At 39.0% G+C, this 14,965-nt stretch overlaps 2 protein-coding genes across 2 annotated transcripts in view; both read right to left on the minus strand.

Annotated features, from left to right (window-relative positions):
* Positions 1 to 3,577: 3,577 nt before the first annotated feature.
* On the minus strand, positions 3,578 to 5,139 carry LOC135619989 (probable E3 ubiquitin-protein ligase XERICO). Its single transcript, XM_065122533.1, has 2 exons — positions 4,984 to 5,139; positions 3,578 to 4,307 (listed from the first exon to the last, which is right to left on the minus strand). Exon 2 carries the CDS (start codon positions 4,221 to 4,223, stop codon positions 3,756 to 3,758), a length of 468 nt encoding a protein of 155 aa, XP_064978605.1. The 5' UTR covers positions 4,224 to 4,307; positions 4,984 to 5,139; the 3' UTR covers positions 3,578 to 3,755.
* A 6,284-nt stretch (positions 5,140 to 11,423) lies between these two features.
* Positions 11,424 to 14,965, minus strand: part of LOC135619994 (uncharacterized) — a 4,818-nt gene continuing 1,276 nt past the window's right edge. Inside the window, exons 3-4 of the mRNA XM_065122543.1 lie at positions 13,284 to 13,658; positions 11,424 to 11,791 (exon numbers count right to left, since the gene is read on the minus strand). Coding sequence (XP_064978615.1) covers positions 11,663 to 11,791; positions 13,284 to 13,658 — 504 coding nt within the window. The 3' untranslated portion in view covers positions 11,424 to 11,662. The remainder of the gene's footprint in view (positions 11,792 to 13,283; positions 13,659 to 14,965) is intronic.

The following is a 14,965-nucleotide window of genomic DNA, read 5'->3' on the forward strand; positions in this document are numbered from 1 at the left end:
AACTATAAAAGAAAATCATAATTTATATTTAAAAAAAATTCTATATTGAACTTTAAATTTGGTCAAATAATCTTATTTAATTAGGTAAGCTCATAATTGAGCTACCTAAATTGGGCTTATAGATTTGGATGAAACATGTACATTTAAGCCTTTCAAAATTAAATTGGGCTGCGATATACCTTTCGTCGCCCAATGACGTAACACTCGATCGCGACGCCAACAACGATCGTCCGACTGTAATCCTTCCTGTCACACCTTTACGTGAACGCTACCCATGACAAGATCAACGACCACAGCAAACCGCTTACCTTCGCTGCATCACTACTAACAACAAGCTGCCAACTGATTATAAAGTTGGACAATACCTTTCCAATGTCCGAACATAGCGACTTCGCCTCTATAGATTCCACGAGTGCGAACAATAGAGGAGAAACCTCGGGCATTATCCAAGTAATCGAACGATGCATATGATCAGTCTTCAACGCTGCGATGTGACATAGATCATATGGTGTAATCACTATATGATTACACCATATGCTGAACACGAGCTAAAGAGTCATCAAGAACACAAACTTCGGTAGAAGACTAAGGGACGAAAATTGCAAAGCTTACTTATCAGAGAAAGTTTGAAGGGCGAGAAGAGAATGAGTATTAGATGTCCAAACATTGCGAATAATATCTGAAACCTCACTGTATTTGGTCCAGAGATCCTGAAACTTCAAATTGTGAAAACAGGGTCAAACAGAAGCGGAAACAATAATCCTTAGGGGACAACGATTACTTCATGCACGTATTGATGAGATGGTGCAGAAAGCACCTGGGTAGAAACATGCAGACAGTTCCAAGCAACAAGGGTTCTTCCTCCTAACGTCCTCGCAGCTGGCTGTGCCTCACCCATCTAGTTTGTAATCAATCGCCGAATGAACCTTTAGCAGTACTCCTTAAGAGGTACGAGTAAGTATCATGCAAAATCAAAAACTTCACCAGACAGTTCCAATTAAGAATCTTCAGATCATTCGGGAGAAATACCAATTTTGGTCGTCTTAACATGTCCGACCGCATGTTGAGTGTTCTTCGTTAATCTAAGGTTGGGTTTGAGCAAGGCAGGACTTTCTTGCCACCGTTCGACAAGTAGAGACTTCCTTGATGCGTAGAACTTCACCTGTCGGCTGCATGTCACTTCGAACTGAGGGATAAGATTAGAAGAAGTCGTATCCCCCAGTAAGGACGTGGAGGAGTAGCTTCCCTCAAATTAAAAGCTATCCACATCTCGAGGGGGAGGAGGAAACACGAACAAGAGAAGAGGGAGGAGGAGCTCTTGACAGGAACACAAGCATCCACATGGATATTTAAGTAATGAAAAGTTATACAAGATAAGGGGCGATAAATATCTCATATATATTTAGATTTTAGTGAGGAAAACAAATACTTTTAATGATGTTAAGTTTTTCTCTAGATAAGGGTGCTCATTATGATTTTTAAAGAGTATGAGAAAAGAATATATATGAGACGATCTATAAATAAATCTTGAGTGAAGATAATTTAAAATCTTATAATTGATCTTATATAATAAAAATTATCAAATCATCCTAAATCTTATATGATTTTCTAATATATTTTATGTTTGTTAATCTTTAATCTCCCTTCCCAAGATTACCTACCCCTCTATCATCGTCCGAGGTTCCATTACTCTTTACCGGCCTCTTGCCAGCCTCACACCCTCTACAATTTATCTCTTACAATAACTTACGATCATTGATATCTTAACAATACTTGTCCTACCATTACATTAACCTCTTTATAACCTAAGATCTGGAACTTAACCAAGATGTGGTCACGATGTGTTGTGCATTTCTGGATCTATTGTATCTGCCTTAGCCAATAGTAAAAATCAAGTTCTTAAAAAATTATCAACTGTCTTAATCAATTTATCTCTAACTTATCATCTTAAGAAAAACATATTTGTTTCCAATAAGCCAATACTCAATATATATAATCAGACTTTTTTAATATTTAACTGTGGGATCAATTTCTTCTTCCATTTTTTTAGGATAATTATATATTATCAACGGTAGTTAATTATAATTAGTATCATGATCTCTATACTTTAAAAAGTAGCATTAAGGTATCTTTGTATTTTAAAAAATAGCATTGAAGTCTCTACACTTATGAAAATGAAATATTTAACTCTGATTTTTTTTACGTTATTAATTTTATCTTAGAAAAAATTCAAATACAAAAAGGACATGAATGAGAAGGATAAAAATATATTTTATTATATTTTAAATTATTAATTATATATAAACTTCTCGTTTTAATGAATTTTCTCGTTCCCTCTTTCCAACCTACTCGTCGCCACATCCGCTCATATACTAATAGGTTCACCATCACTTGTAACTCCTTATTCCCGAAGTCCATCGTCCATCACTCCACCACGTCCAAGTACAAACTATTGCTCTTCAACAAGAACCCATGGCCTAGGATCCCTAGCACCCCATCGAAGGGCTCGTCATCACCACCGTAAAACCCGACCTTGACGTCCGCCATTTCGTACTTCACCGACTCCATGAACAGCACCCCTCCCCTCCTATGCTCGCCCGCTACACCCACTCACTCGCTGCTTGTTATAAGCGAGTAGGTGTTTCAAGCAACAAGCGAGCAGGTTGGGAAGAGGTGGAAAAAGAAAATCGAAAAGTTTATATAAAATTAATAATTTAAAAATAATAAAAAAAAAATTTTTATCTTTCTTCATTCATGTTTTTTTTCATGTGATAACACTCCGTCGACGAAACTAACAACGTGAAGAATTAGAGTTAAATATTTCACTTTCATAAATATAAAAATCTCAATATTATTTTTTAAAGTATAAGGATTAGACTACTAATCATAACAAATTATAGGAGTAATATATAATTACCTCTCTTCTTTAATATCGTATAATATTTCCAACATATCGAACCTCTGTATTCCCTAGCTTCAACCAACAATATCACAGAAGAAATATATCCTGCCTAAATTGGATTTGATCGGTGATGCAGGGAACACGAACCAGAGAAATGGTTCATTGTCAACTAAAACTAAGGGTGAGTGATTTTTGTTTTGCATTCTTCCTTTCTTCCTTGTCAGTTGACAAATAGATAGAGAAAGGTTCATTATATGAAGTATACAGAAAACTGTATGCACTAACGTATAAAGAAGATTCCTTAGGAGATAACATTGATCGGAGAAAATCTCGCTCTGCTCTCAAACAGAACTAGTTCTTCTTTATAGATTGATAGTGGTCTTGGATTAAAAATCCTTGCAGATCAAATAAAAATCTGATATCAAAATATACACATCGTTAAAATATAAGTATTTGATTTCAATCATAATATAAAAATTATTTTTCTATTTTAATACATATAACCATGACAAAGAATGTAAACCATGTAAATAGATCTTTTTAGTACATCAAACTTGGCGCTTAGCTTTCCAAAAGGATGGAAATCCAATGCAAATTTGATATTTTTTTTCCAATACAGAAATTAAAATCTAAAAAAAAGAGAAAGTTTTGGCCTCCAAAAGTAAGAGACAGTGATTGGTAAGAATAAATTAGATTACATCGTGGCTGTACACACAACTATTTTAATATTTACAAGGACGAAAAAGGAGAAAAAAGAAATGTCACCACACCAAACGCCACCATCATCAAGCGGAGGGAAGCAACAACACACACCACCCACCCATGCCTTTCTTTCACGCGACTCTCCGCCCGCCTAAAACCATGTCCAAGAGGAAGCAATGACGGAGGAGGGCGAGACGGCGGCGTCCTCGCCCTCGAGGACGTGGGTGCGACATAGAGGACACGTGGCGTGGTGGTAGTCGAGCCACGTCTCCAGGCAGGCTCTGTGGAAGAGGTGTCCGCAGGGGAGCCGGTTCACCACGGACTCCGGCTCGAACCGGGCGAGACAGACACGGCAGTCCACGAGCCGATCGGCCTGCGCACGCCTCCGCCCCAGGGCCGAGCCGAACGTGATCGGCCTGGACCGGCTGCGGAATCGGTCGGTGATGCTGGACTCGGGCCCCCCCTCGGCCGGCGGAGGAGGAGACGGCGGCACGCGGAGGCGGAGGAGGTGGAGTACGGAGCGGAGGAGCTCCTTGAGGATGGCAACGGTGATAGCGGTGTTGACGAGAACGAGGGTGAGCACGCTCTCGGATGGGGTCGGCAGGCTCGACAGCCCCATGGACGCCGGATTAGCAGCTCGGAGGACTCGTCCTCTAGCAGATTTGGGATCAAAGAAGACGGTTGGGATCCGATTGGCTTCGATCTGCGACAAAAGTTGGATTTCATGAGAAAAGCTGAGATTTTGAGTGATAATCTATTGAGAGAACGATCAAGAAAAGATTCGGAACCATTCAAAATCTCATATACTTGCTCTAGCGAACCACTCAGCGATCTGATGCATCGGTATTTGGTAATTCTCGTATGCTGAAGGCTAAAGAAAAGGAACGAACAGTTTGCAATCTAATCTATTTTTTTTAGCTCGAACTACTCCAGATCGCCTTCAAATAAAAAATGAAGGCAAAAAGATTTCGCTTCTGCCGTGAAACAGTCAGACAAATATAGAAGATAGAATGAGATCGGAAGAAAATAAAAGAAAAAAGAGCTTTTATTTGGGCAAAATCAAAGTATTCGCGCCACAAGCCTTATATAACCCCGAAGGAATACGAGGGGGCGAAAGGATCGGCTTATAAATGGATCGAGAACGATTACAGAGATAACAAAAAGAGACATCTAGGTTTTCCATCTAGGAGAAGGCCAAAAGAACTCGATTAAACCAGAAAGGGAACTAGATCAACCGATACCGCACACCCAACAAAGATCGAACTTTTATACAAGAAACAAGCTTCCCAAACAAAAAAGATCCTATCTCTGTGCTCCAAAACGCCATATTGGCTGACTACCATGAACAAGATGATAAAAAGTAAACCCAAAGCACATACACTTTAATGGCACGGTTCTCTATTCTTCGGATGAACTCCTCTTCCGAACAAACAGGGGGAGATAAGAGGGCAGCTGAGGAGCGATAGAGCGGTGGCTTTATTTATAGATCCGGGAGCAGTAGCCTCACGGCTCTCGGCTTTCTCGGCCCGCTTCCGCCTCTGGAACTTTGCTGCCTGGCGATGCGTCACTTGTCAAGCTCACTTCGGTTTGGTTTACACGCTTTCTTTGCCTTCTTTCCTTTCCACGCGCGTACCACTTAACTTACTCATCACCATACCAATGTTCCCAGAGGGAGAAAAATCCAGCTTCATTATCCAATGAAGAGGCAGGTGAAGTTATGGGTTCCATCGAGTTAGTACGAAAGTGATCTACTTAATAGTATTATACCTAAGACATGCAATGCTACTGTGGTCATCAAGAAGCGTACGTTGTGCTCCACAGTATATACAGGAAACATGATATGAGATTTTTCCACCGTCCGATGTAGGATCTAATTCACTAAATCAGTACAGATATTTTTTAAATAGAAAAAAAGGGATTCACAAATTTTCTCCTTTATTTAAGGAATTATTAATGCAAATATTAGAAGTTTGACATCTAAAATTATTTTGGTATAGCCAAACATTTTGGAAGAATAATATGTTAGTTGGAAAATTTTAATGCTAATTGACATTGAAAAGAAAATTGTTAGGTTTATTTTCAGTTTACTAAACTTTTTCATGTCATTTGGCTTCTGTCTTCTTCCAAATGACGTACACCCAAAGCACTCAATCATGACAGAGTTAATATATAGAAATGAACACCATATATTCAGTCTCTATTTGTGCTCACATGTATCATTGATTCCTCATCTTAATCATGCAGATGATGGAGGAGATGCCAAGACATAATTTCATGCAAACCACCACAATTTATTTATTTATTCTTGTGTTGCATTTATTTCTGAGCTTATCAAGCATTGCCAACAAGGCACAGGATTAGTCCAATATTTGCGGTCCATGGTGCTCCTTCGATGGCACATGTCAACTTATGAAGCCCCACCATGCTGTATCATGTCAGAGCTATAATGATAGTTTTCGTATTCATGGCTCCCACACAATTGCATGCTTTCTACGTGGCTTCATGCAAAAGGTTAGACCCAGTAATGCCCCGTGACTGCGCGACACATACACGTCTCGGTCATCGCTACTCTCCTTTCTCGACTTCCCCGTGGGTTCAGTCGGACGACGAGAAGGTTCGCTACTTCACCTCCTCCACTGTTGGAGAACGTGTGGCTCATATGAATGTTCTGAGAGTTGACACAAAAGGACGGACAACCGATGAACACAACAGGCTCTTGCCACGTGCACATCATCCAAAACATGGGCTAATTTGTATGACGTTAACCAGCTGTGTTGTCCTGGACAGAGAGACTGTTAAACACACTTTCATGGGTTGAGCTTGTTCTAGCACGACGGAGATGGGGCATGAGACACCCCATCATGTCGCTGACAGAGGCCCCGTGCAGATCTTATCGTCGTTTCATTGAGACTCCTACTGGAATTGTGGTAGATCAACATCCTACTTCCTTTCCAGTTTAGATGTACATGTTGATATTAGCATCGGTCACTTTCCTGCAAGCCATCTATCTAATCAAGCTTGTCTTTTCATGGGGAAGGCTCATAGAACCTAGACATTTCACACAGTGTCTTTAACTCCACCACTCCTAATAAACAATCTTCTTACTGCTACTTGTTTGCATAAATGCATCTCACAAGTTGCATGACTGGGTCAGCATTTGAAGTATAAAACTACTTTACGGCACAAATCTTCCCCATATCTTGAGTTGAGCACTCCTTTTCTCCTGTACGTGTAAAACCCAACAGTCACCAAGAATACAAAGAAAGAAAAAACAGATACGAAGATCCCAAAGTAGGAAGAAAGGCAGCAGCAGCAGCAGCTTAATTGATTGAGGTTTGGACCACTCGATGGTATCCAGTGATCTTGTAGTGCATACCTCGTTCAAAGAGTTACGATTAGAGACGGCTCTCACAATGACACTCCTGCACGTTACATGCTGGCGTCGAGTCGATGAGACGCGTTGGACCTACGCGCAGAGAAAGTTGGTCAATCATCGCCACGTTATCATCACATGGAGGGGCCACCTCACATCGCGCGCGGTCGGTGGAGCGCGTGACGTGGAGCGACCGCGACCGTGGCGTATCACGTGCCGGCTTCGGGTGTGTTGTCCTGTCTCAGGGAGCAGAACATTCCAGTTCGAGACGATGCTTGTCCTACTCGTTCGTGCGTTACTCGGTCACCCACCCACACGAGCAGCACCGGTCCCACCTGGGACCCACTCATTACGAAAGCAAAGATATCACGAACTTGAACGTGTTCAGGAAAAACAATTAAATTAAATATTTGGAGTTTCATGAATGGACTAAATAGGTCTTCGAAGCCCAGCCCAGATGGTAGTTGAAGATGATCTATCTTATCCAGGAACTGTGATCATCAACAGCTTCCAGTTCATCTATCTTGCCTGCACCCTCAAATGTCGATGGTACAACCATTCTCCGGAGGTTCCAAACAACTGCTGACACTGTTCTTATTTACATTGATCAAGCCCAATCCCTGTTCGAAACTGGACTCTCTTGTAGGAGGTAACTTGTAAATAAAGGATCACATGCTCAAAATGTCTGCTCTGCTACTGACGGACAACCTGAATAGCAATTTATCGTCTGCCTTTTGTGTCCTGAAGCTGATGACGAACCACCATGACCATATTCCGATCGCAATTTTGACAAAGATCAACACTTTCTTCGATGCACCCGATTGTAGCAGGTTGCATGGTGCATTGTCACACAAAGGACTTCGCGAGTGCCTCCAAGAAAGGGCGTTTGCAGAATGGAGATTTCGGTCACATTATAAGCATAAGGACGCCGCATCAGACCTGCAGTAGACCATAGATCTTTTGTGGTGATAAGGCTATTTTGTGGGGATCACTTGGTGGGGTCCATAGCTAAATTGTAACCAAAGATAGAAGAATAGAGAAGATTGAATGATTAAAAAGAGAGGTGGTCAAGGTAAAAACATTAAGGAGGTGTGGAGAGAGAATAAGGCGGAAGGAGATGAGTAACGAAAAGAACGGAGGACAATTACCAAAGAAGGGAAGCTTTCTCACCTTAATCTTAATTCAAAATTAACTTAAATTCCTACATAACATATAATTAAAAAATAAAGTGAAAGATATTTAGATAATCTTAACTATAATACAAAATCACATTAATTCGACCAAATTCACGAGCGTTACTAGAACTGATCGGTCCTTTCTATTAATATAACTAATCCTATAAATGAATCGAACTAGGTAATGAATCAATTCTCGATTTTTTTTCTCAGTCCTACCATTCAATTCAATCAAGTTCAGAAATCTATGTCAGATAGAGAAGCCCTTACCGTTCGTTGGTAGTGGCAGGACCGGCAGATAGCATGATGAGTACACCCCCACCACGGAAAGCAGCCATACTCGGAACCAGAAGATTAGAAGGAAGGCGAGAGCTTTCCTTTTTATCTTTTCTGGGTGAAATGACCGTGAGACTCACACATCAAGCACAAGAAAATGAGATCCCAAAAGTCTTCCTCAGTCCGTTTACACAGATGAAATGTGTATAATTACACACCTTAGCAGTGTTTTATCATGCTCAAGTCTTACCATGTAATTGAAGGAGAGAGATTACCATGATGAAGGCAAAAAGAAGAGGGGTATCATGCCCCACCAGAGTTGAAATCTAACTACATTATGTGATCAGGGCACCAATGAGTTAGCATATAAAAGTCCAAAGAAGCCTTGTTATTTCCACGTAAATTTGAACTAATTATCCACCTTTACTTTTGCTTCATGATAAATACAAGTTCACATGATTTTGAACTTCCGAAACCTACAATTGAAGCATTCACTTGTAATTTCGACTAACCTCGCACTTGCACCAGTTCAACCCTGAAATAGCAACTTTGCCTTTAACATTATTATTGGGTTATCCAACCTGAAATTCCTAATGCAGTAAACAAAACCTCAGCCTTTTTTGTAACTTAAAGGGGAGATACTTTTGTTACAACTTACCAGGTTTGCAACCTTCCCGAATGGATTCGATCTGCAAGCTTCTTTCTGTTTCAAGTCATTCCACAGCACCTTCATGCTTCCATACAAGAAAACAGAGAATACAGATTGATGTCACCAAGCTGAAAAGATTAACCTACTTTTAAGTTCTTTTCCCCTTTTCTCTCATTGTTCGTTCATGCTCTAGCGTGTGTGTGCATTGTGGAGTACTACGATCAATGCTCTTCAGATTATTCAGTACCAAATTTTAATGAATTGAGATGCAAAACAATAAAATTACTTGCGGAACCATATGCTGTATGGTTCGTGATGGTACAGTCAGAGGAGCTGAACTGGAGATTGAAGACAAGAGTTTCCATAGGAAACCATCATTCATGTACTGCAAGAAATTAGTAAACATCAAGAAACCCAAGCAACAACACAAGTGAATACAGTCTCAAATTGTCGAAATAAACTTCATAGTTCATACTATGGGCCCTCAGCTACAAGCATCATTCCATACTGAACTCTGTCATCCACAATATAATGTGCCTTGTACTTCCTGATTGATTCCTCGGTTGGCTTCAATGAGATCTAATTGTACAAAAGTGAATGGAAAGTTGTCCGAGGAATGAATTAAAAATTAAGAATATCCAAGGACCATTTGTTCATTCTTGGTTCATTCTGCTTAACAAGATTGTTCTTATGCTGATAGACAGTATAACTGTTTTAAGTTTATAATGAATATTCTCTCGATTTTTGGAATGTATCTATAGATGCTTAGTTCTTCCTCTAGTCCTCGTTAAAGAAAATATGATAATCTTTTACCATTTCTGAGTTTGTCCCATTTTCAATGTACCATTTTTTTAAAAAATTATTTTTTAATTTTTCTAATCCCAAAGGTTTCAGCTATAATTATGCTTTCATATTCTCGGTTAACGTTGTGATTCTAGTAATATTCTCTGTGATGATTTGGAGATATTATTTCTTCCCAGAATAGTAATGATACCGGTAGAAATGCTGTTGCTGGATAACATAGAAAGTAGTAATGCTCATGTTGATATTCCAAGATTGCTTTCATATTTTTTATTTGTGTTATTTCCGAATATAATTTTGAACTTCCTTTACAATTTTTTTCATTCTGAATTCCTTTATGAATTTCCGTATGATTAACATAATATTCATCTTACTTGTCATATTTCTTTGTGTCAGAATACTCTTTTTCTAAATCTTATTGTTCCTCTAATTGCTAACTTAAGTTTTTGTTTTCTAATTTTAATTTTTTTATTCTTTTCAAGTAAGACATCAATGGTTGGAAATCCTTCATGTTGACTTGGATCTTCAAGCATTCGTTGTTTTAGTTTTATGGTTCTACTATTATATGCACTTAACCTATTACTACTTTGTGCAAACACATAACACTTATTTGTACAACTAAAATATGATCTTCGGGTGTGAAACTATCCTCTTTCAGATAAATAAACATAAAGACTCCAACCATAAGCGTATAAATCAAATCAAACCTCAGCAAAGGGATCGACGACCCCGACGTAACGGAGGATCGCAGAATGCTGTTTGAACGCGCCGGAGATGGTAGCCTCGCCGCACCGGCCCACCTCGAACCTCTTGAACGATCCCAGCGTCCTTGCCTTCTCCATCTGATCGGCACAATCAACAGAGCACCAAAGCAAAATCCCAGCAATGAAACCATTTGGCAATCACTTAATCAAAACTAAAAACCAAAAGACGGTTGGAAATAGACGAATTTCTTCTGCTTCTCACCAATGATAGAGGAGGAGGTTTTGGAGGTCCGACGAGGGCTTGCCGATGAAGACGACCTTGATCTTATCGAACCAGCCGACGCTCCGTAGGCGGGCAGCTTAAGGTAGAGATGGTTCGAGCAGTGAAGCGAGGGGCGGAGCATTGGAGGATGGCTTGACGGGGAAGGAGGCCTCCCATTTGAGATTTGAGATCCGAGATCGTCTCACCGCCACTCTCGTCCCCTTCGCTTCGTTTGGAAAGGGAAGTTATAGCAGACCGTGCACTTCAAATTTTCGATGGATGGGTTCCATTTATTCAGCGGTGTCATACGCTACTGGATTTTAAAATGGATCGAGTTAGGTTAGACTCGAGTTGAATCCATGAAATTAATCAGTGTGTCAAAGCTGGTGATGTTAAAGATCATCGTTCCATATAACAAACGATGCAGTAATTAATCCACGTAGATGGATAAATATCCATCGACCGTTATGAATCCATGATTAGAAGTGTTACCTTTCAGATTTCACAACCACACCTGAATTGTAGTAAATACAATCATGGTGCTGTCTAACTGCCATTATCAAGGTGTTAAGAGCCCTATAACCAACAAGAATATTATCTTAGAAATTGGATATATATCCACATGATAAATGCGTTTGGGGAGAATGAACAAAATTGCCTAAGAGAGAGAACAGCACCCGTTATCGGTAGGGTGATTCACTCTCTTAACACATAAGAACTGGCGAATCGTATACATATAACATGAATCAGAAGATGTTTTGCCAACAAAATGCCATGAAATTATCATTTTTAACATGTAAATAGATTGCCGAAAAAGCTCATCCATATAACGCACGCCATGGTTCTTGAACACTAGTTGACTTCGTGGGGTGCTTTTGTTGAATTTTGTCTTTGGAGAAGCAAAGACCAAGATTGCTTGCTACTAACTGCCCCAGTTCATACAGTGCCTGAAATTGACAAATAGGAGGAATTTGGAAAAGGTGAAAGCATGCTTTGAGAAGCACAAAGCAAGTAGTTAGATCCAAAGGCAGTTGCAAAAAGTATGTATACAGATTCAGAATGAACTATTAGATGTCTGCATAGCAACAAAGTAATTCTTGCCTGGCTTAATTGCCAGGAGAAATTTTCTGACTGCTGCAACTTATAGAAAACATAAACAACAAAGTTAGAAACCTCTAAGCCCGATCCAAATAAATGGAGACAGTACTTCTAGGTCTAATGGCAAAAGATTTTATTAGAATTTTTTCTCTTTTCTTTCTAACTTCTCTGATGAAATATGCAATGCAATCCAAAAGTTCAAAATTTTCCTATTGGTCAATTAATAAGACATACTAGTGGGAAGCCCAAAATAAGTTTCAGAAAAAATCTGAAATTCAAAGACCCTGCTGAAAGGGTTGAACACAATTAATCATGAGTTAATTAATTACACTCTACAGTTAATCTGCTGATAGATAATATCACTAATCACATGGTAGCATCTAAGTAAATGAATATTAAATGTATGTCTTAGTATTCACTAGTCATAAAATATGATCAAAGTTGCCCACCTGGATGTGATTCATTGATTGCTCCTGTTAACAAGCTTGGTCAACTTGTGGGGCCACTAATTTAGCATGTTCATTTGTTTGTTACTAGTGTTATCTTTCTTTTGTTTATTTTTCCTGATGGAGCTCTCCTGGGATGACATGACATCAATGGAACACAACATGATTCACACCATATCTCCATAGATGGGAATTGATGAGCGTTCATATGAATTAAAAACCAAAATTTTCCAATTACGTAACAATTAAGGCCATTTGTTGATATTCAAGATTTAACATGGAAAAGCATTCACATGGTGCACAGAGGTAGAACATGTTATGTATGGATGAACTATTGTCCGAGAAACACATCGAGGAGGAAACTCCAAGTTACAGTACTTCTCAAACCATATTATGTACTGGAAGGAAGATTGCTAACTAACATCTAAACATTTTATAATACATTGGAATTTGCTTCATTTTAAACAAGGAAAAAAAATCATAAAGGATTCATTTCATCTGTAGACATCCATGAAAAACCATCAGTGGATCACATGGCTGCATCAAGCTTAATTTCCAAAAGGGGGCATTTGCACTTGTCACTGATATATTTTATAGTTGCATAGTTTGACAGCAAATTTCTGAAATGTTTACGTCTTCATAGTAGGAATCTTCTTGTCTTCATAATCTAGTTGGACTTTAGTTCATGTTTTTCCTTTAAGAACTGGTAAAATAATATGATTATCTCAACTCCCCTTCATTTAAAGTTTTATCCTAGTTAGGCAGCAGAAACCATTTGATTATGCAGCATGTGGTACTCATAAACAAGTAGTTTATATCTGGAGATGTAAATAGCAAAGAAAATCCAAAGTAAGAAGAAATCACCAAAACATAAAATTGGAGCATTTTCATGTACCTCAAGCTCAGGATTGCTAGACTTTCTATTAGAACGTTGACCACCTGCTGCAATAAGAACTGTTGGCAAACTTAAAATTCGTGCCATCAGCAGCAAACAAGCCAACAGTTCACAATGAATTTGCAAGGATGGAGGTGCACTGATAGCTCCACTAATCATGGCCTTGGTAAGTTCAGATATTCCACCTATTTTGGCAGCATAGAGTGTCACTTCCTGATCAACCGATTGTCCATTCATTTCTTCCCTGTTGATCTTCAGTGCTTTCATCACAAATGGAAGTACTATTGTAGTCTCATTAGAAAATGATGCCAATAGTTCATTGGTGACACATGCGGCGAGAGGAGGCTCATAATTTTGCAGGATAAAGATTGACACCTAAGATGAATAGCAAGTTCTCAACTCAATTGTCTTCGTCCATGAAAATATAAAATGAGATAAAGCATATTATAATGCTACAATAGGAGGATGACCTAAAACATGATATTTACAGTTAGATAATGCAACATGGAAATATTAAATTGTACGTGATGTCACTTGTGAAAAAGTTCAACAGCTAAACAATGAATAATTTTTTTCTTACACTAACCTGTCATGATTTATGACAAACTATCATCACATAAACATCTTTAATTTTCTTAACAGTACAATCAAACTTCCTGGACCAAAAAGTTCGAGTATATTCCTTCAATTCGATAATAAATTTTCTGTAATATCAATTATGTTTATCTACATATATGTCCTCATCAAAGAAGTTTGAGTTCTCTTATTTGTACCACAAGAACATGCATGCACACAAGTACATGTACACACACACATCCATCCTCCCATTTACTCACACCCACATCCATTAATAGAGGATTCATATGCACACATGCATAACGGAAAGCATATAAATATACAATAATACAACTGACTTTCATGTATGCATATATGGAGATGGACTGCCCTCCTAAGAGAAGAGTGTATCCATTCTTCCCCCTTTGAAGTTTTAACCATCATATTCTATGTTGGTCAGATATATCCCACAAAAAGAAGAATGATTCCAAAATACCTTTCCATCACCCATAATCTCCCCTTCTTCTCCTTTCATCTCTGTCCATGGAACCTATCTCTTTCATTTTCAGCAAATTCAAGTGTCATCCTATGTTATATTAGCAGTTGATTGTACTATGAACACCACCAGTATATTTTTCTTTCTAATAGTTCGACTTAATGATCCCCACTCACTTAAACTCATGCTTCCTCACAATGGCCAAACCCACATTACAACATTTCTTTCCCCAAGGAGGCCAAACCTGATAGATCTTTAAGTTTCAGCTATTATTCATTCCCACCAAACTTTTACCATCTCCATGTTCCCTGTGGATCATAGCTGGCCGAGTCAATGTTGCATATGCTACTGTCATTACCTTGCGCACAATCATTTCTAGTAAGGCCTTGGTGCCAACAAGGAGAGGGATGGACTCGGTGGACAATGGAGCATGGAGAAAACAAGGGAGAAGCTCCAATGGTTGAATAACAGAACACATAGCAACAAGACTCGATGTAAGACACAAAAAAATGGTGTTTTGATGGAGCAGGAGCTGCAGGGATGGCTAAAATGACATCAGTAATGTGAAAATGTTCCATTGGCAAGAACATGTTGAAAGTATACTAAGAAGAATATTCTATTTTGTAAATGA

Source organism: Musa acuminata, chromosome BXJ1-3, assembly GCF_036884655.1.
Source record: "Musa acuminata AAA Group cultivar baxijiao chromosome BXJ1-3, Cavendish_Baxijiao_AAA, whole genome shotgun sequence".
NCBI classification, from domain to species: Eukaryota; Viridiplantae; Streptophyta; class Magnoliopsida; order Zingiberales; family Musaceae; genus Musa; species Musa acuminata.

Bases quoted from the DNA above. Each gene is read 5' to 3' on its own strand.
- LOC135619989 (XM_065122533.1), bottom strand. From the start codon at position 4,223: ATGGGGCTGTCGAGCCTGCCGACCCCATCCGAGAGCGTGCTCACCCTC.